The sequence below is a fragment of the Mauremys reevesii genome, linkage group 4 (genome assembly GCF_016161935.1).
Source record: "Mauremys reevesii isolate NIE-2019 linkage group 4, ASM1616193v1, whole genome shotgun sequence".
Taxonomy (NCBI): domain Eukaryota; kingdom Metazoa; phylum Chordata; order Testudines; family Geoemydidae; genus Mauremys; species Mauremys reevesii.
This window is the reverse complement of record NC_052626.1, coordinates 100,752,322-100,776,999: the sequence shown is the minus strand read 5'-3', so window position 1 is coordinate 100,776,999 and position 24,678 is coordinate 100,752,322. Positions and strand designations below refer to the sequence as shown.

The following is a 24,678-nucleotide window of genomic DNA, read 5'->3' as shown; positions in this document are numbered from 1 at the left end:
CACAAGTACTCAACTCAGGCTGAGACTGCTGAGGTGTGTGGAAACCTCTAGTACAAGAGTTCTCTGCTAAGAGTCACAGGTGTCACGGGGCTGTGACTACCATGCCGTTCACATATTGTTAAATAGGAGGGAGTTCCCAGCTAGACCAGGGCCAGGGGAGTGGGAGCCCACATGTACATGTCCTGATAAGATTGAGAACCACTGCTCTAGTTCACACTGGGTATGCTCAGAAATTTAACACTACTAGTAGCATAATCACACCCATGTTACTATCATGAGAACTACCCTTACATGCATAACATAGAAACAAACATCCCACCCCTAGAACTGCAGTACATGAATAACAGCTAAGTGAACAGGAACACGTTAAAATCAATGGTCTTTTGTTTGGGTCTTTTGTTTTGGGTATGTATTTTAGAGCTAGTGTCTGATTTTTCATGGCAAATTTATGGATTTGTTCGTAGTATGTCCTATTTTAGCGCTGAATCTTTCAAAGGGCATGTTTCTAGCTTTTTGTCTATGTGAATTCTATTCTGAATCTGATGTGAATTTTTACTTCTTCAAATCTTCTCAGGTTATTCCAGCCATTTGCTAGTAGGATCTACCAGGAAATCTGAACAAAGAGTTTTAGACTATCAAGGCCAAATACCTTCTAGAACAGTCAACGGTGACAGGTCTGTTATTATTAGAAACCTATTTTAAAAGATTCAGGGTGACTTCCTGGGCCCATTGAAGTCAAAGGGAGTTTCAAGGTCAAATATTACAGCTAAGCATTCCTAGCGCATTATGTTCCTGCAAGATGGTTTGGTGTGTTCATGTTAACCAACCTGCTTTCTGTACACAGTCCACACACAGCACTCCCTCCAACTGTTTCTACACCTGCAAAATGGTCACATGATACCAAGCACCGCTCACAGGAACGATGCAAAAATTGCAGTATTTTACATGCGATATTTGTGTATAACATATATAACATGCCTAAATATTCAAATGGATCCAAACATTTTGGATACCTTGGAGATTCGGGGGTGGGGTTGGGGGTGGGGGGAAGGGAGTTCAACTTGCAACACCTATAGCCTGATTATCCGAAGTGCTCAGCACAACTAATGGCAGTTTAGCACAACTAAAGGCAGTGAGAGGTGCAGGTGTTTAGCATGTTTGAAAATTGGGTCGTAGGTGCCTGTGCAACCTTAATTCAGCCTCCTTGTGTACATGTATTATGATAAAGTTTTTAATTACATAGTCATATGTTGTTTTTCCACAGGGTCCCACCTCATTCTACACACCGAAGGGACAGTGTTCACCTAATGAGCAGCTATTCAATACACCTCTACCTCACTATAACGCGACCCAATATAACACAGGTTTGCATATAGCGCAGTAACAGCGGGGCTCCGGCAGCGCTTTAAAGGGTCTGGGGCTTCGGCTGTTGTGGGGAGCCCCAGGCCCTTTAACTCACCGCTGGAGCCCTGCTGCTGCTATCCCAGGGCTGCGGCAGCAGGGCTCCGCCAGCGATTTAAAGGGCCTGGGGTTCCCCGCAGCCGGAGCCCCGGGCTCTTTAAATCACAGCTGCAGCCTGGCCACCGCTACCCCAATATAACAGGGTTTCACCTACAACACGGTAGGGATTTTTGGCTCCCCACAACCGCGTTATATCGGGGTAGAGGTGTATTTTATTTTCTCCTCATTCAATGTGAGGCCTTATGCCTTATTTCCTGCACACTATTCAAACCCTACTCTGAAGACAGAATTATTAATTTCCTCATGAGAAAGTGGGTGGGGTAATATCTTTTATTGGACCAACTTGTGTTTCTGTGGTTCACCATAGAATCTGAGTGCTTCATCAAAGTTAATGAATTTATTTTCACAACACGCTGTCAGATTAGAAGGTATTATTCCCATTTATCAGATGGGAAATGAGGCACAGAGTGATTAAGATCAAACGTAGCCACTAATTTCGGGGGCCCAATTTGAGATGTCTGATTTTTCAGAGTATGTAGAAATAGATAGTATTTTATATGCTCAAAGCACAGTTTCCAAGTTGGGAGGGGTTCAAGTGTTTTGGAGGATAGGATTAAAATTCAAAATGATCTGGATAAACTGGAGAAATGGTCTGAAATAAATAGGATAGAATTCAATAAGGACAAATGCAAAATACTCCACTTAGGAAGGAAGTCAAGGAACAGTCAGTTGCACCCATACAAAATGGGAAATGACTGCCTAGGAAGGAGTACTGTGTAAAGGGATCTGGGGGTCATAGAGGACCACAAGCTAAATATGAGTCAACTCTGTAACACTGTTGCACAAACAGCGACCATCGTTCTGGGATGTATTAGCAGGAGTGTTGTAAGCAAAACACAAGAAGGCCTCAGCTGAAGTATTGTCTCCAGTTCTGGGTTCCACATTTCAGGAAAGATGTGGACAAATTGGAGAGAGTCCAGAGGAGAGCAACAAAAATGGCTAAAGGCCTAGAAAACATGACCTGTGAGGAAAGATTGAAAAAACTGGGTTTGTTTAATCTAGAGAAGAGCAGACTGAGAGGGGGACATAATAATTTTCAAATACATAAAAGGTTGTTACAAGGAGGAGGGAGAAAACTTGTTCTTGTTAACTTCTGAGGATAGGACAAGAAGCAATGGGCTTAAATTGCGGTAAGGGAGGTTTAGGTTGGACATTGGTAAAAACTTTCTGTCAGGGTAGTTAAGTACTGGAACAAATTGCCTAGCGAGGTTGTGCAATCTCCATCATTGGAGGTTTTTAAGAGCAGATTAGACAAACACCTGTCAGGGATGGACTTCTATGTTTATTTAATCCTGCTTTGAGTACAGGGGACTCGACTACATGACCTATTGAAGTCCCTTCCAGTCCTACTCTTCTATGACACCATTGACTTCAATTAAAGCTGTGAGTGCTCTGCACTTCTGCAAATCAGACCCCAGGGTCTCAAGTCAGGCACCCAGAAAATGAGGAATGCACAATTAGCAGAGGTGAATGTAAGCTGGTACGGTCCACTATGGCGTACCGGCAAGAGCCAGTACGCTGTGCTGCACCACATCGGCTTCTGCAGCGGGGATTTAAAGGGCTCTGCGGGGAGTCCCGAGTCCTTTAAATCCCGGCCTGCAGCTCCGGCGGCTGGGCTGGGGCTGGCATTTAAAGGGCCCGGAGCTCCACAGCGGCTGGAGCCTCGGGCCCTTTAGTTCACCCTGGGTGCTATCATCCACCTCTGCAGCTGGGAGCCCCCTGGGTGATTTAGAGGCCCTGGGACTCCCAGCCACAGCTGGTGCCCCAGGGCCTTTAAATCTCGAGGCCCCATCTCTTCCGGTTGAGGCCACCCCGCCCCACCCAGGACTCCGGCTGTACCGGTAAGTCCTATGAGTTACTTTCACCCCTGACAATTTTAGTTTAAGTGACTTGACTACTGTTACTCAGGAGCTCAGTAGCAGAGGCAGGGATAGAGTCCAGTTTTCCAGGAGAGCATTCAACTGCCTTAGTCACAAGACAATCCTGCAGTCCCCTACCTCATTCACAACATACCTTCCAACTTCTGCAACAAACAAAGCAGGGGTCATACAGACAATACTCCTGGAGGAATTCTGTGCCAATGCACATGCACAGAATTTATGTACCCTGCAGATTTCTTTGCTTCCCTGCAGAAAAATGACTTTCTGACAGGGAAGCAAAGGGAAGCCACGAGAGCAGTCATATGACCCTCCCCATCAGTATGTTTCGGGTGCCCTGGGCAGCCAGCAGAGAGGTAAATCACTTGGATGCAGTGGGTGGGACTGGGAAAGATTCGGCTGGTGGCTCCTGCCCTACACTGGGCTCAGCTGCTAGTCCCGGCTGGGCTGGGGAGGATACGAATTCCTCTTCCCTTCCATGGCATCTGGGCCAGGTCACACGGCTATATCCAGATTTCTCCCCTAGCTGCAAGAAGCTCTGCAAACTATCCTCCCACTGCGCTTCCTGCACCCATTGCTCCTCACCTGCAGGGGGAAGGATCACTATACAGGGAGCTGCTCCCCCATCCACCCAATCGCTGTGCATCCAGACCCCCTCATACCCAGACCCTCCCACTGAGCCTCACCCCCCATACTCAGAACACCTCCCCCCGTCGAGCTCTACCCCACCACCTCTGGACCACCCTGATGAGCCATCTGCACCCGATCCCCGCCCCACCGACCCTCAGCCAGCCGCACTTGGATCCCCATCTCACTGAGCCATAGTCCCCCAGCATCTGGACCTCCCACACCCAGCGCCCTGCTGAGCTCTACCCTCTCCCCACCCAGGCCTCACCCCCACTGGGCCCCAACCACCTTCACCTGGACCCCCCTGCAGACTCCCATTACTGTTGCACCCACAATTCCCAACAAGCCCCTCTGCATCCAGATCCCCCCTGCACCTAGAGCTGCTCACACCCAGATTGCCTCACACAGAAACCTCTCAACCCACACCTGGATCCCCCCACTCTAAGCCCCTCCCCACTTGGATCCTGCCTTGCTGAGCCTGCCTGCCCACACCAGGTGCACCTGGTGTGGCATGGAGGGGCAAAACCCTGGGGTGTTTCTGGGGCAGGCCCGGTCCTTGCACGATGTCAGGGTTGGGTGCAGCTTAACTGCTGAGTACATGTCCCAGGGGAGCTGCACAATTATCTCCCACCTCTGTGCACCTAGTGGTCTGTGTTCCCCAATGCCATGCTGGAGCCGCCGCATTTATGTGACAAATAAAATTTGCAGAATTTTGTAGAATTTTAAAATATTGTGTGCAGAGTTTTTATTTGTTGGCACAGCATTTTTAATTATTTGGTGCAGAATGCCCTCAGAAGCAAGATAAGTCTCCTTCACTACACAACCCTGATTACCCCATCTATATAATTTAATTATCTGAGATTTTTGGTGGCCTTTGGTTTAATTTACTATAATTTAAAAAAAAAAACGTAAGGGTCTTTTTGGACCATGAGTGACCTAGAGATAAATATGGGTATAATGGCCTTGATCCTTTGGGTCACCTTTCCCACCCCAACAGGATCCTGCACAATCTATCCAGACCAGTCTTGGGCTGCTCTAACTTGTGCTTGCTGCTAATGGACTCCAATGGAACAATATTTTTTTTAACCCTAGAAATATTAAGAATTCAAGTCTGGCTTCCTGGAGGATTGCTTGGATGTCTTGCAGCGCTTGCAAGATCTCACACGCTAGTTGAATGAGTGAGGTGTAAAATTCTGTACAAAGAAGTCTTTTTCTCCAAATGTTCATTAGTTATTGAAGTTACGTAGGTGTTAACAAAAAATATACACCCAAAGAGTTTTAAACAGTCTTGTCTACAAATTCTTTCCCTGCTTAATTGCTCAGCTAAGCTGTCACTCTTTTCTCTTGTGGTATCATCATTTCACTAGTTCTCTAGTTGCCATTGACTCTTTCAGAACAGACACAACCTGAATTTCTTATGTAAACAACTGGTAGAAATTTAAAAACAAAACATAATCTTCAAGCTCCATTTATACATTGTAAAGATAGTAAAAACGGGTACAAGCTCATTTTTCCCCCTTGCAGGTCACCTGTACTTTTAAGAAAAAGATGTATTTTGTGTGATTTAGAGCAATATTGGTTTTTTCCCCCTAGTAATGTGTATGTATATATTATGGACTACTGTACTTTACTTGAACAGGTAGATGGTCACCAAAATACAGAAAAGTGATCAGTATCAAAGTTTATGAATAGCGGTACCTGGGAACATAATAATAGCTTTGCTGCTTCTATATAAAAGCAAATGTAACTAGGCTATGCACATTACAGGACTTGGATACAAACTGACCAGTGCATCTGAGGAGTAATGGCCTACCTTTCCTTTTTAAAGCTTCTGGATTCTTATTATGGCTGTAACAAATAATTCAGAATTCTGATGCAGAGCAAAGCCAACTGTCCATTTCATGTTGATTTAGAATTTCCTTTCTGATTTCTAAGGAAACTCAAATTGTTATAAAAAATCTTTCTCTTTATTATACAACTTTTAAAGGACTTGTTTTATAACTCTGAGTTTAGCTTGACTGCATTCCATTGTCTTATGATCAGCAGCAGAATCCTGGATAGGAAGCTCAACATTCAGAACTCTTTATAGGGTCACAACATTCACTTTTGGGAGTGTTTCATAAGGCCCGGATTCATCAAGATAAAGAAGCATGTGCCTAGCTGCAAGCCCATAAGTAGCCCAAAGTCAATGGGACTACTCATGTACTTCGTGTATGATTTATGAAGGGACTTAAGTGTTCATATGCTGAACATCACGGCACCTGAAATTTAGGTTTCTAGAAAATCACAGGAACAACATGCCAATCCACAAATCTGGGTTTGGTGCCTAGGTTCCTTATACAATGAATGGGAAGAGACAGGCGCCTAAGAATGTGATTCCCAAAGCCAGCACAGTTGATCAAAGGGGTATATGCTAAGCCCGGCCCAACTTTCAGAGACAGGTACCTAAGTCTGGGCTGCAGCGAAGTGCCTATTTTTGTTTAGTGATCCATGAACCAGAACAAGCTGCCTGGATTCAGGAGGCTTAGGCACCCTAAACTGTTTCTTGAGGGAATGAGTCAGGTGCCTGCCTCGCTTTACACAAAAAGGCTGGAGGTGGTGGTGCTCATTGTGTAACTTTTACCTGGTGTTGAGAGCACTTGTCAGGGTGTAGGAGACCCAGGCTACTACGCGCGGTAGACGGCGCGTATTTGCGGTAGCGATCATAGGATCGATCGTATCTAGACATGATATACGTGTGATATCGATCCCCTGCTGACGCTTCTATCGATTTCCCCCACGCGCCAACGTGGCGGGGCGGGCGCACATGGAGAGCCCCGATCGAATCCGCGCCCGTGAGGCGGGGTATTATCGATATATAAGATATCGACTTCAGCTACACTATTCCGTAGCTGAAAGTTGCGATCTTATAGGCCACTACCCGCCCGCCTCGTCGCCGGCGATGTTAGCGTCGGGGGATCGGTATGTGTCGTGTCGTGTCTGGGCGTGATATATGGATCCCTTCTGCGCTTTTCTCGATTCCGTAACTCCCGCCCGCCCGGGGCGGTGGCGGCGTCTCGATGCCCGATCCGGACATCGATCGGCGCGTGAGGGGGGGGTAATATATATATAATAGATGACTTCAGCTCTCGTTATTCGCGTGGCTGAGTTTTTATATCTTATATCGATTTTTCCCCTTAGTGTAGACCAGCCCACAGGTTCAATTGCTCCCTGCCTGCCAGAGGTGTAGAATGGATTTGAACAGGGGCATCCCACCTCCCAGAGTGCTCTAACCACTGAGCTTTAGAATATTCTGATGTGGGGCTCCCTCAGTGTCTCCTATTTAGGCTGTTTCTCTGTGGATAAATGATGACAGACTCATTGGTGTGGGGGGGGGCGGGGCGGGCTAGACCTGGGGTCTTCCACCTGGATGCCCTAATCCTTGGACTAATCTCTCTCACTCTCTCTGGCCCAATGACTGACTGACTGTTCCACTGTGGGTGATAAACTATGACTCCTCCTTCCCCTCACTGCCTTCCTCTGTTCCTTTCCTGTTGCAAATTCTGCTATTCCACCATCATCCTACCTGCCTCTACCCCCAATTTAAAGAAATAAGACAATTAGATGATTCATTAACATAGCTGCTGGTCATCACCATGTCCATTTGCTTGTGTGTTTATATCCCTATCTCTATCCTCTTGCAAACACTAAAGCCCAGGAACAATTTTATGCATGGGAGAGTAGTGTTGCGTTCAAGTTGGCTACTTCCATATGTAAAGTTAGTCCTGGTTGTGTTTGCAGGATCAGAGTCTTAAACTGTAAATCCTCCAGAGCTTGTCTAGAACCTAGCACAACAGAACCCTATTTGTTATTGGGGGGGGGGAAGCTTTGTGTCTGACTTTAAACGTTATTCATAACAAAATATCTGACATTTTCCATCTTTGTTTTTATATGTATTTTCAGTACCTTGTGTTTGGCAAAATATTGCTTTGTTTATGAAGTTTGATTACCAGAACAGACAGAACATAAGTACCAAGAATTGTAAAACTTACAAGTCTTTGCCTTAGCAGTTTTTTGTATTTTTTTTTAATGGGGAGTGCAGTTTACTTTAAATGTTATCACCTTTTAATCCTAACTACCAATCATGAAGAAATCAAGACTATTTCTGTTGAATGATGTAAATATCATCTCACAAAGTTTCACTAGTATACTAGCAAGAAAAACAAATGAAAGGATGGAAAGTGAAATAGGAAAGCTAAAAAAGAAAGGGAAACATAGAGATGTTTGCTTTCTGAGTAACTTTAAACCAGTGAGGTGAACTATCCAGCGGCAGCACAGTGAGATGGTCATTCTAAGACATCTACCACTGATGAATAGACTTTCCATTTCAATATAATACTGCACATTATAACTAATTCATCTGTGTTACCCAAAATTGGGCCAGCTAGTAAGTTAGGGAGGACTAATGACCCACCAGAGTTTGGCAGAAAGCAGCATGTTTATTATACTGAAAGCTAAGCTCAAAAGAAGGTGTGTGTGTGTGTGTGGGGGGTGGAGTTCACACTCACACTCGCATATTCATGCTCCCAGGTCAGGCACAGCACTGAAGATGTCAGGATCCTTCAAGGTAAGTGTCCTACAGTGCAGCGATGGACGGTGCGATGAAGCACAATGGAATACAACATGGCAAACCACTGGCCAGGCGATCCAGGCGAAGGGCCGTCATGGGAAGTACAATCTTGGGAGGTACAAACTCCTGAGCACATGTGCCCCTCCCGTTTTAAGGATGTGCGCCTCATGGCCTGCAACTAAAGATGACTTGGCCGCACCTGGTTGGTCACACTCCACCTCGGACACTGTCCATGCATTGGGCATGTGATCGCTGCCTAATCAGAGTCCCAGACACCTTGTCTACCTAGGAGCTCTTCTGTTCTTCCAGCTGCTCAAGCAGCCCATTCATCCCACAAACATTCCAGGAGGGAGGGAGAGGGGGAAATTACTAGCAATCTTCCATCAGCTGGATGAAAAAACATCTAAATGTAGAACTCTGATCTGACTGTTCTCCTAGGGGTATCTTCCAGACTGTATATATATTTTGATTGGTCACAATACACATCTCTGTTATCCCTAATTTTGGGACATGTCTATATTTAAAAGTTCTTTACAGTGGCTTTTATGCTGCTGGAGAATGGACTTATCTATACAGTCCCATAAATTTCAGCTAGTGCTTGGTCTGTCACTTGGTATAATATCTATCTTTTCAGTATGAAAAAGCAAATGTAAACAGTTTTCTTTTTCAGTGAAAGGACTCATACTAGTGTTCAAATGAAGTAATTTGAAAAAGGGATAATAGAGTCACTGTAGGGTGGCCTGGTGAGATCCTGCCCTATTGTAGAGAGAGCTAGTAGCAATCCCTATACATAGTGTTTCCATTGTAAGATCCTGGTTTCAATTGCTGATAACTTTGTCAAACTTGGATATGGTGGTTTTGGTGTTTGTACTTTTTGGCATGCCTCCAGTTTTAAGCTTCTGAATAAAATCAGCATGCATGTGCTAAATTTTCTGAAAATTCCATTTGTATTGGGCATGCTCCAGTGGAGGGCTCCAGGGGCTAAACAGAACTTTTTCTGCAATTGCTCCTCCTAGCAGCCAAACAGCCTGGGGAACAGAAACTGAGAGCAGGGAAACTCTGTCCTGTGTTCCTACTGCTCCGATTGCAGTTAACTGGAAGAATGATAAAGATAAATGACTGGAATGCAGTGGAACGATGGGGTGGGCAGAGACAAGCTGTGGCAGTGGGATGGGGTAGGGGAGGACATGGTGCAGAAACAGACTGTGGGGCTACACACAGGGCAAAGGGAGTGGCAGAGTCAGGCTGGCAGGGTACATGATAGGGGAAGAGGGGACCTGTGGAGGGACAGTGAAAGAAGAGTCTGAAATCATTACCAGACACTGAAATAGAACCCAGGATTCCTGAGTCTCAACATTCCTCTCCTCATAAAGAGCTATGAAACCCAGTAATAAAGTGTCCTTTCCCTCTTGTGGTTGGTCTACACAGTGGATAGGTTTAGGGTTAGGGTTAGCAGTTACTCCATTAGCCCCAGTGATAGTGGTTTGTGTCATTAATGGAAAGGTTCCAACCCTATTGATGACCCTGTTTTGAACATATAGCGTGGTAAAAATGCTAAGTACTCTGAAAAATGGACTTCACGTTCCTGAAATTGGATTCCTGAAACTGATGGATAATGATAATTTTGGCTCTAATCTCTTTGTTCCTCAATTCCCCATCTGTGATATAGACATAAGGATGCCTCACTGCATAAGAGGGTGGTGTGAAGATAAATTCACTCATGTCTGCGAGGCCTGCAGCTAGCACAGTGACGAGTGCTCCCGAAAAGCCCACAAGGGAATTAATTCTGTATTCAACACTTGCTGAATGCCAGGCAGTAAATATGGCAGTGGGGGCCACGCATTGAACCAGGTGTATAAAATTTAACACTGAATAGTCAGCAAGTACCCACCATACTGGCTAGTGAAGGCGGCAGGAGCCAGAGGTGCTGGAACTAGGGGTGCTTGAAGTGCTTTGCATTATAGACAAGGATTGCAGTTTGGTTCAATGGCTCTCAGCACTCCCACCACCTATATTGTTGCAGTGCTCGGCAAGACCCCTGTAGGGAAAAGTCAATGGGATCAAGTAATTGAAGACTAACATCATTTAGAAGCAGCCAGGGGCTGGACTAGGGTGCCACACACAGGCCTGTGTCTTTGCAGCCCTAGGCAGGCAGCTCGCTTGTTGCTTTCTGAGGCGGGGGAAAGACGGGGTTACTATCGCAGCCCTCACCCCTGGGCGGACACTCAGTGCCCTGCTCCCATTGCACCTGGAGCTGGCGCAGCGCCAAGCCCGCCCCGTGCCGCCCCCCACGCCTCTGCGCTGTCCTGCCCCCCCCAAGCTCCTCATGAATATTCGTTATCGGACGGCCCCGCCTCCGACGGCCATTTGTGTAGCCGCGCTGGGGCCGCCGCTGCTCTCACTTGGCCCGTGGCCGCCGCGGAGAGGAGCCGGCTGGGTTGGGGCCGGCAGCGCGGATCTGCTCCCCGCCCCGCGGAGCTCCGGGCGCTGCTGCTGCTGCTGCCGCCGCCGCGACCCCGCCCCGCGGAGCAGGAGGAGCAGGAGCGGGGCCTGCGGCTCCCAGCCCGGCCGGAGGCGGCGGCGGCGCAGGGAGGGACCCGGCCCCGGACCCGGCGGCGCTGCTCGGCTCCCCGATGGCCGCGGGCTGCAGGGACGGGCCGGGGCAGGAGAAGTACCGGCTGGTGGTGGTGGGCGGCGGCGGCGTGGGCAAGTCGGCGCTCACCATCCAGTTCATCCAGGTGAGGCACGCGGCGCCGCGCGGAGCCTCCGGGTCCCGGCTCCGGGGTGGGGCAGCCCCAGCGCCCGCCAGCCCGTCCCCGGCAGCCGGGGGTGGAGGAGAGGCCGCGCGCTGCCTTGTCCCCAGGGGCGCTGGGGTGGGGGCCCGGCCACTGTCCTGCCTGCAGTGCCCGGGGGCGGGCCCGGCCCCGCTCCGCTCCCCAGGCATTGCCGGGGGTCTGGCCTTGCCCTGCTTTCCGGGCACCGGGGGCTTTGCCTGGTTTGGGGGGCAGTCCTGTTCCCTGTCCCTGCTCGCCAGGCACGGCGGGGAGGAGAGGGCGGTCCTGTTCTCTGGCCACTGGCAGGAGCGGTGGCTTTGCCTCAGGGTGGGACCTGCCCTATTCCTTCGGCATTGGTGTGGGGTGGTGGCTTTTCTCGGGATGGGGGCCCCTGCTGTGCTCCCATGCTCTGAGGGGGCAGGGGCTGGACACTGCCCAGTTGGCAGAGCTCGAGGTTGGAGGTGCTGGTGTGTAGAACTGGCTGAGGCGGTGAGAGCTGGTGCATTGAGGTTTGCAATGTTTGAAGAACCAGGTTTTAGACCAGTGACTTTCAGTGTGACCTTGAGCAAGTGCCTTGGCCTCTTGTTGCCTCAGTTGTCCTCATCTGTGCAACAGGGTGAAAGTTGCTTTTTCAAGATTCTTTGTAGATGCATTTGTCAACTTTAGATCTAAGTGGTAAGCAAACACCAGGGAAGCTTCTGGAGTGAGAGCGTTGCCTTATGCCACACCTCCTAGTTGGATGTTTTCATAGAGCTCTGTTTGAAAATAGTGTTCCTTTCCAAGCCCACTGGTTGGACATGTGTAGTATTCTGCTATATCTAATGTCCCTTTTTAGGGGGCAGAGGTGTTCCCATTCATATTTGCATAGTACCTGAGGATAGGCTCCCTTCCTACAAATTGCAGTATCTTTAAATGCTTTCCAATTAGAATTTGCTGCTTGTAGCATTATCTGACACTTCAACTTGTATGTCAGAAGCTGCTACCTGCTGGACTGTAATTACTAAAGATAGTAGATTGTGGAAAATGAAGAGATCCCTTAGAACTTAACAGGAAATTGTATACTTGGAAATAAACAATAAAATGGCTGGATTTATGGGGGGCAACAGAGGTTTAAGGAGAGAGGGGTGGCTGGGGGGGGGCATGCATAGCAAAGTGAAGGAGAATGTTGGTATTCTGGCCTCTGTCCAGATGAATGTTTTTATTAAAATGAGTGATTTACCTAATGATGTTGATATAATAAACTGTTCAGCCGCAGAGTTGCCACATTCAAAATGGGGGTGGTTTATGCCTCTCAGTTGTTGCTTCCATAAGCATAATGTCAGGATCTAATTTGGAAGGCTTTTTGTGTAACAATATAGGTTAAAAAGAGAGAATGGCTAGAGAGGTACTGACATGCTGTGTAGCTGTTGACTGGCTCAAGTCAACCCTGTTTGAGACTATGTTTTAGCTAGAAATGCTGCAGCTGGGACATTAGGAATGGGAGAATGCCTCCAATCACTGAAGTTAATCCACCTCTCTGAGAGGTGGTAACTAGGTTGACAGCGCTAGGCTGACTGAAGAATTCTTCTATCTACACCAGGGCACAGGTTGTTTTAACTACTCTGCTCAGGAGTGTGGATTTTTCACACCCTTGAGGGATGTAACTGGGTTGAGCTAATTTTTTAGTGTAGACTTAGCCTCAAGCACATCTGCTCAAATTGGTTTGTTGCTGTGTGCTTAAACTCCAGATCATTAGAGCCACTATTCTAATACTTTCCTGCCTCAGGAAAAGCAACAGAACAGGTAATAGGGTTATGTATCTCAGGACATTTCTAATAGGACTGTTTCCTGTTTTGCCTTTTTCTTCGCCCATATCTCATTTAATTTTTCTTTCATTCCTCTTCTCCATTTCATTGCTTTTGACGTTTGTAGTACTGATTTGAAGGCGTTTTTTTTTTTAAAAAAAAACCTCTCTGTAGCTGTTCCTGGATCCTTTTAATTTTCTTCATTGTGCTGGTATAGATGACAGCGGAGCAACATCTTGTGGGAGGGGAAGGAGTTATGGGGTGGATTTTCAGTTTGCTTCTTTCCTCTAGATAGGAGTATGACAGCAGTATAGAAAGTGCTATCTTGGAATCCTAATGTCACCTTTGTGCATGCTCATTTAGCTATACTAAATAATGTTCTGATGGGGTAGTAGAATCTGCACCATGAGCGAACTGGGGTTATCTGAACAACTTTTTTTTCCAAAGCTGGGAAGAGGCATTGGGTATATGATCGCCTAGAAAAGCCAGTGTTCTACAAGGTGTTATGATTGGTCTTTTAAAAGCTACTTATAGTCTTAATATAACGATTGATATCCTTGCTGGACAGTTGAGTTGTACATTTAGGGCTATTTGGATGAAGCATTTTAAGCCAGAATGGAGAAACTGGGAAGTAGAAATTGAAATGCAGTCATTAAATGAGCCATAAGTATCTGTTATATGATGTAGCTGCCTTCATTTGATGAACATATTGTCTTTGGCTAGACGCCACATTTTATTTTTGGCTATTAGTTTGGAGTACTGCAAAACATTTTCTGCTAGTGTTGCAGGAGAGTAATCCACTCAGAGGTGGTAAGATTAGAATAATTGTAAGCCTTTTGCTAAATCCTTCCTTGCTTGTAGCTGCAGATAATTAGTTTATCCTTGGATGAGTGAAGCTAAAATTTACAGATTACCATTCAGGTTCAGATTTGGTACCGTTGCCTTAGATGGTATTGCCTGTGCAGCCTTGCCTGCGCACACAAATTACGTGAAGCAGGCTGTATGTGTCAGCATGGGTATAGCGACACTAGTGCTAAACAAGGCTTAACTTCAAGTATGGCTCTCTGGATATCTGTGTGTGACCCAAGGGCCTGTTTTTTGTTTATGCTATCTTGGACTTGATTCCTGTCCGGTTCCTTTAGTCCTGTAGGGTGCTGCTTGTGACTTGGGGAGGGGACTGTCATCTTTATAAGAGTCCTTATAGGAGAGTTTGGCTCTTAAGGTGTATCTACACTTGGAGCTGGGGGTGTGATTCTGAGCCCCAGGAGGCATACTTCCACTAGCTTTCATTAAGCTGATGTGCTAAAAATGTAGCCTCTGTAGGATGTTAGCTACTGTGAGTATAGGCCTAGGGTCTCTGGGCGGCAAGTACCTTGGGGCGGCTAGCTCAGTGTTTCTCAAATGCAGCCACCAGGGGCTTTTCTTGTGGCCGTAGTCTTCTGGGTGGTGAATGGGGCAGGGGGGCGCAAAGCAGCAGCCCTTTCCCCAGGGCTGCTAGCAGGGGTTGTGCCTTGCACCCTCTGGGGAGACGCATGTTGGTGGAGCAGACAGCCAGTGAGTTCCTGACCTTCTCGCAGGCAGTGGGGTCGGGCTTCCACCCTGGGGTGGTGAGTGGCAAGCTCCAGCTGCATGGTTTTGGGCTCCATCTCTGGGCCCCATCCCCTGGGCTTTGGGCTCTGTCCCTCAGCCATGCAGCAGTGGGCTCCAGCCCTAGGCTCCTTCCCCCCCATTGCCCCAGGCCCCTTTGCCTTCCTACCCACATTCACATCTTGGGCTTAATTTGTTCCCCAGCTTGCTGGGTCAGAGGAAGTCTGCTGTGGAAAGTGATATTTGTATGTTAATACAAATTTTCACAGTATTAGTAGCTAGCTGGGAGGCTTTGAAAGGTGATATTAACATACAGGCGTGGCTTTTCACAGTTTACTAGCCTGAAACTCTTTATTTTATTTTTTTAAAAGGCAATGAGAAGCAACAACAACAAAAGAAAAACCTTATTTGTGTGTCTGTTCTTGGACTGGACCTAAACAGAAGAGAGACAACTGTACATTATTTTTATTATTGAGTCTGCCAAAAAAAAAAAATCCCTACATAAATAAATTACAATAATTTGGACATGTATATATGCATACTTATTTGTTTTTCCTAAAATTAAATATTTTAGGCAAAGCTGTCAGAGTGGCCACTAGTAAGAATTAGTGGCCACACTCTGAGGCCACCAAAAAATTTGAAAACCCCTAGCCCTTCCCACTGTTTTCACTGAAGCAGCTATCTTCTATTTTTAGTATGCTAGTTGGATAAGAGCCAGCAAGAGTATATCTCCTTGAGCTGGAAATTACGCCCACTACTCCAAGTGTAGACATACCCTTAGAATTTAAAGCATTTTTAAAGTTGGTTCTTCAACACTTGCTGTATGTTATAGGGATAGCAAAAGATGCTATTTAATAGGTCCCTCCTGGCACAGGACCAGCGACTAGAGCAGGGATCGGCAACCTTTGGCATGCGGCCCACCAGGATAAGCACCTTGGCGGGTTGGGCCGGTTTCTTTACCTGCCACATCCGCAGGTTCGGCCGATCGTGGCTCCCACTGGCTGCAGTTCGCTGCTGCAGGCCAATGGGGGCGGCGGGAAGCGGTGTGGGCTGAAGAATGTGCTGGCCACTGCTTCCCACTGCCCCCATTGGCCTGGAGCGGCGAACTGCGGCCAGTGGGAGCCGCAATTGGCCGAAGCTGCAGGTGCTGCAAAACAAACCAGCCCGGCCCACCAGGGGTCTTACCCTGGGGGGCTGCGGGCCAAAGGTTGCCGATCCCTGGACTAGAGGCTAGGAAGGCCTTATGTCTACAGTGTTACACAGGCAGTTGTCTTGTAGCATAGAGATTCGTTCTTTTGCTGCTTTTCTGTGGCAAATCAACTTTTTTTTTAAATGGTTGCTAAATAAATCTCTCTTCTTTAAGAACTGTATAAAAACTACAGTCATATACTGTTTTATGTTTTTTTTTTTTTTTAAAGCAAGTTGCACACTTCACTTCAGAACTTCATAGGATTAAGGAGTAAACTCATCTGAGGATTGCATTACCTAATACCAAATAAAAAGGTTCTGTCCCCACTACATGTGTTAACTGGGTTATAACCAGCATGATATGGCTGGATCTAAACATGGCTTTTGTTTGCACAGCATGGGGTTAAACTCTTAGTAACATTGGCAGTATTTCACCCCATCATAGGGCTAATTTGGCCCTCCTGCTGTAACCAGTTTTGCGGGCTTTTTTTGCAGTCCAGACAGGACCGCCTAACTATGTTTGTGTAACTGGTTAGGTCGGTGGAGTTTCCTCCCAGCACTATGTGGTAGAATGTCCAAAGTGTGTTGCCTCAAATGATTCTCTGTGTGTATTGTCAGGACACTGTCCCTGCTGAGGCACTATGGGGTGGCTGTGCAGACTTTCCCAGAATGCACTAATATATAGTTAGGGTGGTAGGTACAAATGGACAAGCACTGTTGTGATGGCAGAAAGGCTACCATGTGGAGACAAACTGCTGTAAACAAGGTGGGTTTTTTTTAAATCGGTTACAAAATCTTGATTGAAAGTTGAAATATGGACAAAGCATTGATGTTATCACTTAACTGTGCCATAGCCTGTAAACTGACTGAAGACTTATTGTCCAGCAAAAAGGCTTTTGGAAGTTGTATTCTAAAATGCACGCAAAGTACACCTTTTACTTGGGTACTAAATCAATGTCCCTCCTTCAAGACCTGAATATGCTATTACCATTACCAAGTAAACTAATCCCAGTCTTTTTTCTGTTGAACTAAGAATTATGGGGGTGGGAGGTCAGTGGTGGAGAAAGGAAGCTGAGCTACTGGTTTATCTCTAGCAAGAAAGAGCACAATCAGTTTCTATTGTGAAGCTTCACTAGTGTTCAAAATACAATATTCTGTTGGACAAGATTTGGTCCCACCTACTAATTAATTAACATTTATACTGCAGATCATTGCACTGTTAATTGGCCCAGAATGTCAGAAGGCCTAGTCCCCTTCAGCATTCTAAAGCTGCTTTGACTTCTGACAATAGACCCCAGACACTGATTTTCCTTTATCCCACTTGTTCTTTTGTATTGTGGTAGTGCCGAAATGTCCCCATCAGGGTTTGGGCTGCATTGTCCTAGGCACTGTGTACACAGAACAAAAACTGTCCCTGCCACACAGACTATTCCTGCCCCAAAGACCTTACAATCTGATCTCTAACAAAGATACGTGATAGGTCACTCTCCCCTAAAAGAAATGATGACTATTCAGTTAGTTGGAGTGCAGTCATAAGGATCTTGTTTCTATAGCAAGTTTAAAAACTAATTATATTTTCATGGTAGTACAAAATTAAGAAAAAGCTAGCTTACGCTGTAAATGTTGATGAACAGTTTCCCTTTATTTTAACTTTTAAAATAGTTGATTGTCATAAAATTACACAGAATCTGTTTAGAGTCTGATTGAATAGGCCAGTGTTATAGGTCTAATAGGAATCTTTTGAGCAGTGTGCCATCCCTAGAAATTCTTGGGGTGAAATCCTGGCTCCGTGGAAGTCATTAGGAGATTTGCTATTGATGAGAAAGTGGTGCCAGGATTTTATTTATTACTATTGTTGTAGTGTGTATGAGCCCTAATCAGTTTCATCCTGGAAGTAAAAGCCACTTCATCTATTTCTAGGATTCAGTCCTTTTTTTAACACTGCTCAGCAACACAACAGTTTAGGGCAGGAAGTGAAGAAAAATAGTATATCCTAATGAAATTGTAGAAAGAATGTAGTCAAGTTGGAATTTGTCCAAAACATCATAACTTTAATGCTAATACTTGCAGATCCTGAAATATAGTAGTAAACCATGCTACAAAATGAAATTAAGAGCTTAATTTTTGTTCTATGCTAGTAATTTACAGTTTATATTAAAGCCCTATTACCCCCAATCTCATACTTCTAATAAAATTATAAATTTCCTCAGGCAAATGCCTTTAAGTATTTTTTTAATCCTCTAGCTCAGGGATTCTCAACCTTTTTCTTTCTGGGTCTATAAAACTCCAGGCCAAGCAGGGCGGGCTTGGAGCTCTGGCTGCCAGGTGGGGGGCGTTGGGGCTTTGGGTGGAGGGGGGCCCTCGGACATAGGCATAGACTGACTTCTGTTTTCAGGGGATGGGCCTGGTGGGGCTTGGGCTAGCTCTGCATGGTGGGGCCTGACAAGGGAGCACCACCTCCACCCCCCGACTCACCTCAGCAGGCCACCTAGCCTGTCTGGGTTGGGTGGGAGGAGGGGGCAACCAAAAATTATAACTCAAAGGCGGGGGGAGGCGGTGGCTCAGCTCAAAAAGTTTGAAAACCACTCAGGGTGTGGAGAGAGGCATAGCTAGGGGTTGTGTATCATGAGGGGTGTAGCTCAGGGTGCAGGGAGAGGGGTAGCAAGAGGCTGTGTGCTGGGAGGGCCCCCTCTAATTGCTGCTCCCTGCAGGCTCTCCCAGCCCCAGCCCTGGAGGAGTTCTTACCGGCTGCGCGAGCAGTCAAAGGGGACGGGGAGCCGAAGAGCAGCTGCGCAGCCCTGGGCAGTGGCAGCAGTAGGAGGAGGAGACAGGAGAGTGTCCTGGCTGTCCACTCCATGGCATCAGCCAGAGAAGCAGCTGCCTCACACTAGCCAGCTCTGGCCTCCTGTCTCTGACCTGACCAGAGGGCGGGCCCTTATTGGGGAGAGGAGGAGGTGCAGGGTGTGTGGAACTGCCCCAGGAACTGACCTACTCTGTGTAAAGCTCTGCAGTTTGGGACGGCAATGCCCCCCAGTGTCCCCTTCGAACTCTGCCCATGGGCTTGGGGCTTCTGCCTCGCGGTGCGCCGCAGCTCATGGAACCTCTGAAACATGGACCTCCAGGGGCCTGCGGACACTGGTTGAGAACCACTGCCCTAGCTTTTAAGTAATGGTGGTGCACTAAAGTGAAGTTGTATGATGGTTCTTTTTTTCCTCAGAAATACAGTAAATGGCTGAACACATTCAGATCCAAAAGTCAGCAGGCAGATTACATTTAAAATAAAGAGGGCAGTTTAACAGGTTGTGGTTTAGTGGACTAAAAATAGCTGGAAATAGTGACTTTATTTTGTGGGGGTAGGGGGTGCTGTGCAGCACACACAGCTGTTGCCACAATAGCTTTTCCCCAGCTGTCATGCACTGGCCTGTCACAAAATACCCCACATTCCCTTCTTACTCAACTCTCTGTAACATTCCATATTTCCTTGCTCAAAGAAATGGATCCTAGTGAATACTTAACCATTCTTTCCACTTTTATTTTACAATCTTGTAGTTTTTAATGCCTAAACTGAGCAATCTGTATTATAAACAATGTACCGATGTTCTTTTGGGGCCCCTAAGGCTTTACTAGGAACACTTCAAGCTACTCTACAAAACAATGGAAGTATTTAGTCTGAAATATTACAAGTTTAGACAACACCTCTACAATACCAGCAATTGTAACAGAATCCTGAAAGTCATCTGCACAATTGTTTCTCTCTCAGAATCTACTCTGTCACAAAAGTAACATAATCTGGTATATTGAGTAGACTGCAGTGATTTACAAGAATTTACTCATTTGTAAATGTCACTTAAACCTTGAGATGGCATTGATTGGATGTAACTCAATACAGGTCAGTTGAGTTTAGTTCAACACCATTAAATTTTAAAACATATTAATGCAACAATATGCTAAAGGAGGCTGAATGTGTAAGAATACTTAAAATGAGTTTAATTTAGTAAAATCAGTGAGAAAAAGTGAGTGTAAAAATGACTTTGCGTCCTGTGTAATTTCATTGTTGTCTTTACCAATTTGGCTCAGTTTACAAGTGAGATTATTGCAACCACCAGAGCTACAAATCAAACTGTGGTTCTTTCTGTTGCTTACATAATCACCAGTAGTAGAGATTCTGAAATTGGAACTGAGTTGACCATTTTGTTGATACGTTATGTCAGTAGAATGAATTGGATGTAGTCATCCTCAGCTTTATTGGCTCTGCAGTACTAAAAGTCATAAACATTTGTCAGTGGAGCAAGAATATGACTTGCATACACGTGGTGAACAGGTGTTAAGGGGGCACTTCTTATACTGCCATTTTTCTGAGAATAACTGTACTTGAAGAATTTTAATTCTCATTGACTGGAACCAAACTAAGACTTTAAAAAAAAGTAAGTTATCCAAGAGCTGACTGAATCTCAGAGTTGACTGTTGGACCAAAAAAAATAACACAAACAAAAACTGAATCTGTGGTGATGTCCTGTGCTGAAGCTGAGAAGGGGAGTCAGGTGTTACTTTTTAATCTGAAAATTCAAGTTGACTTTAGAGTACTTATTAAATGTTTTGACAGTCCCTGATGGCTAATGCTTTGTGCAACTTCAGTATGGTATATTCAGTAGTTTTGTAGAGGCTTTTATACAATTTCTGGCCTCTGAGTAAGCTTCACTACCCACCCAGGAACACATCCTTCAAATAAGTCATCAAAATCCAGATGGATGAGATGCCATAGATTCTCAGGCTATGACTGTGTGCGCAGCATGCCAGTTTTGGTATATTCCTTACACTTTGATACACAGAATGAAATTTTTTTCTTCTGTATAATAGCACCATTCAAAGGGCTTTCACATTTAAAACAAAAGGGGAGACAGGTATTAAAAAAGGTATGGTACAGGAAGAAGGACAAAGATTATTAGGCCCTGCCAAATTCATGGCCATGAAAAACACGTTATAGATGATGAAATCTGGTCTTTTGTGTTTTTACCCTATACTATACGGACTTCACAGGGGAGACCAGCATTTCTCAAATTGAGGGGTCTTACCGAAAAGGGAGTTGCAGGCAGAGGGGATCACAAGGTTATTTTAGGGGGGGTCACAGTACTGCAATCCTTACTTCTGCGCTGCCTTCAGATCTGGGCAGCTTGAGAGTGGTGGCTGTTAAGCAGTGTCCTGAAGGCAGCGCCCTGCAAGCAGCAGCGCAGAAGTAAGGGTGGCAATACCATACCATGCCATCTTTACTTCTTCACTGCTGCTGGTGGTGGCACTGCCTTCAGAGCTGGGCTCTCCAGCTGCCCAGCTCTGAAGCCTGTGCTGCTGCCAGCAGCAGCACAGAAGTAAAAGTAGCAGTACTGCAACCCCCCATTACAATAAGCTTGAAATCCCCCCCCCCAACTCCTTTTTGGATCAAAACCCCTAAAATTACAACACTGTGAAATTTCAGATTTTAATAGGTGAAATCAGGAAATTTACATTTTTAAAAAAAAACCTTATTTTGAAATTGACTAAAATGGACTATGAATTTGATAGGCCTCTAAAGATTATACAGCAAGAACATGTGGTTGCTTTGTCTAGCTAGGAAGGTTTCTGAAACGTTCCTAGAGTTTTTTGTTTAGAATATTGAGAGTGAGGTATAGAGACTGCTTGTGTTTATGTATGTCAGCAGTTTAGCAGTCTGAGGATGTGAAACTAATTGACCTTGAAAGCTGAAGTCCTACCTGTTCTGCTTGTGGGCTACTTTTTATTTCCATTGAGTGTAGCAATGTGCCCTGGTGTCCTTCAACAAAATCTCTCTGAACCAGCCACTCCTGTGTACTCTCAGTAATCTGCCCATATTCTTCCTGCCACCTCAGTGCTGGTGCAGGAATAGTTGTCAAATGCTCTGAGATGGCAGATCTCATAAATGTGGGAGCATTTCTTTGCCCTTTACTAAGAGTTCTTAAATGATAGAGAGAGCAAATATTGAGATATTTACTTAAGCTGGACTGGTTATCTTGACTTTCTCTGCTCTCTACATTTGAAGGACACGTCATGCTTATGTATTTAGACTAGTCACGTAATCACATGCAGAAATAAATGTCTTTATGCACTTCAGAAAGGATCTTCGCAAACTTGGACGGTTAAGTATGGTCTATGCGTTACTGTTTTTAATATCTTACTGAAAGCTCCTTCTAAAAAACATTCTACTTTAGTGTTTCCTTTACCAGTTCACTTTAAGTGACTAATACAGTTCATGTTTAGTGCTGCAGGCTACATAGACTGCCTGGAAGAACTGTATTCAGACTCTAAACATGTTTAAACATTTTGTATAATGTAAATATTAGAAATCTTTAGAGGAGGAGGAGCCAAGTGGTGGTGTAGCAGCACATTGTGCTATCCTATCCCTCATGAAATGGCTGTGATGAGCATTTGGCCTATGGCGTGCTCAGCCTGGGGTCATATCCTCCTCTTATTTCAGTGGAAGAACCACAATGGAAAGGCCCTTGTACCACTCTCAAGGCAGCTCAATGAGGCATCCAGAACCGCAGATGGCATGGGAGTAGGGTGGAGATGAATGAAGAGGAAATAGATTTTAATTCCCTTAATTTTCCTTCCCTAGTCATGTGCAAGGAGAACAAGCTGTAGACCTCAGCATTGATTAAAAGGATTAATAAATAAAAAAACTAATATATGTGGTTGACTTTTTGTATTACTGTAGTGCCCAGGAATTGTAGTTTTGGACCAAGACCCCACTGTTCTATGTGTACTGTACAGACAGAAATAGATTGTAAGCTCTTTAGTCCAGGAATCATAAGTATAAGATGAGAGACAACAGTTTTGCAACAGAGACTGGAGTACAAGAAAACAATGAGATAAAGTTGGTTAGCATGATAGGCCACTAGTGTGCCAAGACCATTGCCTAACCATAGTTGTCCTCCCCACCCCCCTAAAATTGTTTTTTGTAGGAATCACAGCAAAGGAGAGTTACTTAAGAAAGGTTTTAAAGAAGGATAATGATGTAGCTTTGCAGATGTTTATTGAGAGCTCCTTCCAAGCATGAAGGGCATCCTGGGAGAAAGCATGGGAGGTGTTTGTTTGAGAAGTTAAGAGGTAGATGATGGAGGCTGGTATTATGGGCCAATCAGAGGTGAGAGTTGACATCTCAGTAATGGATGAGAGATGATGGGTGTGGGGATTAGGCCTTGAAAGTGAAGACACGTAGCGTATGTTTCCTGTGATAGAGAAGAGGGAGACAGTTGAGAGTTGGAAAGTGTGCGGTGATGTGGTCAAAGCATGCGCTGGGACAGTGATCTTTGCAGCAGCATTCTGAATGGATATGAGTAGGGAAAGTTTGAATTTAAGATCCAAAAATAACGTTGCAGTAATCGAGACATAAGTCTGAACAAGATTTTCAGCTTTTTAGGTGGATAGGAAAAGCTGGGTATTAGAAATGTCACATAGAAAGCCTTTACAATCCCTTTATTAAAGTCAGTCAGGTAATAAGTACTAAATGCTAACTGGATGCTGGAGGCAGACCAGTGGCGGTATCCTCTTTTGACCTAGCAACTGGGAAGGACTCTGGCTATGAGCCGAATGTATGAACACTGTAGTTTTGTGAAAAGCCTTATGCAGGAGACAGCTGTGAGACAGTTTTAATTAATAAGACTCAAAGCTCAGGTATTAATGACTTTCTTATTGTCACATGATGATCTCTGTGTAGTGCTTTCAGTAACAAGTGTGAACCAATCACAGCTGGTAAGATACCTCATTCAGGAGCTTCCTTTAGATGTGTAAGGAAATCCTTGCATTATTGCATGGTGTAATGTGAAAAACTTGTGTTATTTTGCAGTTGCAGTAACTCAAAATATTGAGAGCAAGTTTAACTTCAGGTTTTTCTGGTAAGCTTAACTCTCTCCATGGTATGAACTGAGCATTACATATTTTGTAGGTAATCAAAATGTACTGAAAGCTGAAAAATGACAGTTAAACCTGGCTACTGTATTTGCTTGCTTTCATCTGTCAGAATAAAAGGTGAAAAAGTAGACCAGTGGTAACTATACGAAATCCTATATATGCAGATCAAGGCAGTAGTGGTTAAGTATCTTCTGCTAAAATTGTCTTCACAGTATAAGGAAAATAAATGGATTGCAACAAGATCTAGGGTTAGAAGTGATTATTCATGTCCCCCCCCCCTTTTTTTTTTAAGGAGAGCCCTTTACTTATCTTGTGAACATGAAAGGCATTTCGTGGTAGGCTTGTGTATGTGCTGCTACCTAAAGTGCTGCAGATGATAGAATCTTTGTTGGGATTAGTCAATTAAGACTATGTAGAAGGGCTTCCATTCAGTAGTTCACACCTGCAACTACTTGTTTAGGCACCATAAGGAGACAGCAAGAACTGTGTGTGTGTGTATATTTATTTTGTGTAAAGTGACGTATCATTTAGAGTGAACTAGTGAATGCCGGATAATACTAGCAGCACAGTTATTTACTGGAACACTGACAATAGGATGTGCATTTGCTCTTAAAGTCTTCAGTACAGCGGTCTAGACAGCGGTTCTCAGCCAAGGGTCCGTGGCCCTCTGGGGATCCGCAGGTCCCCACCGCTGAAACCCAGTGCCTTGAGCTGTGGTGGCACCCCCTTCTTCTCCCTATGGGCTGAAACTGGGAGTGGCGCAGGGCTGAAACCTTAAGCACATGGGCAGA

General features: G+C 45.3%; 1 protein-coding gene across 1 annotated transcript in view; it reads left to right on the top strand.

Moving 5' to 3' along the window:
• Positions 1–11,017: 11,017 nt before the first annotated feature.
• The window catches only part of RRAS2 (RAS related 2), a 78,782-nt gene continuing 65,121 nt past the window's right edge, over positions 11,018–24,678 (top strand). Inside the window, exon 1 of the mRNA XM_039538251.1 lies at positions 11,018–11,372. Coding sequence (XP_039394185.1) covers positions 11,268–11,372 — 105 coding nt within the window. The 5' untranslated portion in view covers positions 11,018–11,267. The remainder of the gene's footprint in view (positions 11,373–24,678) is intronic.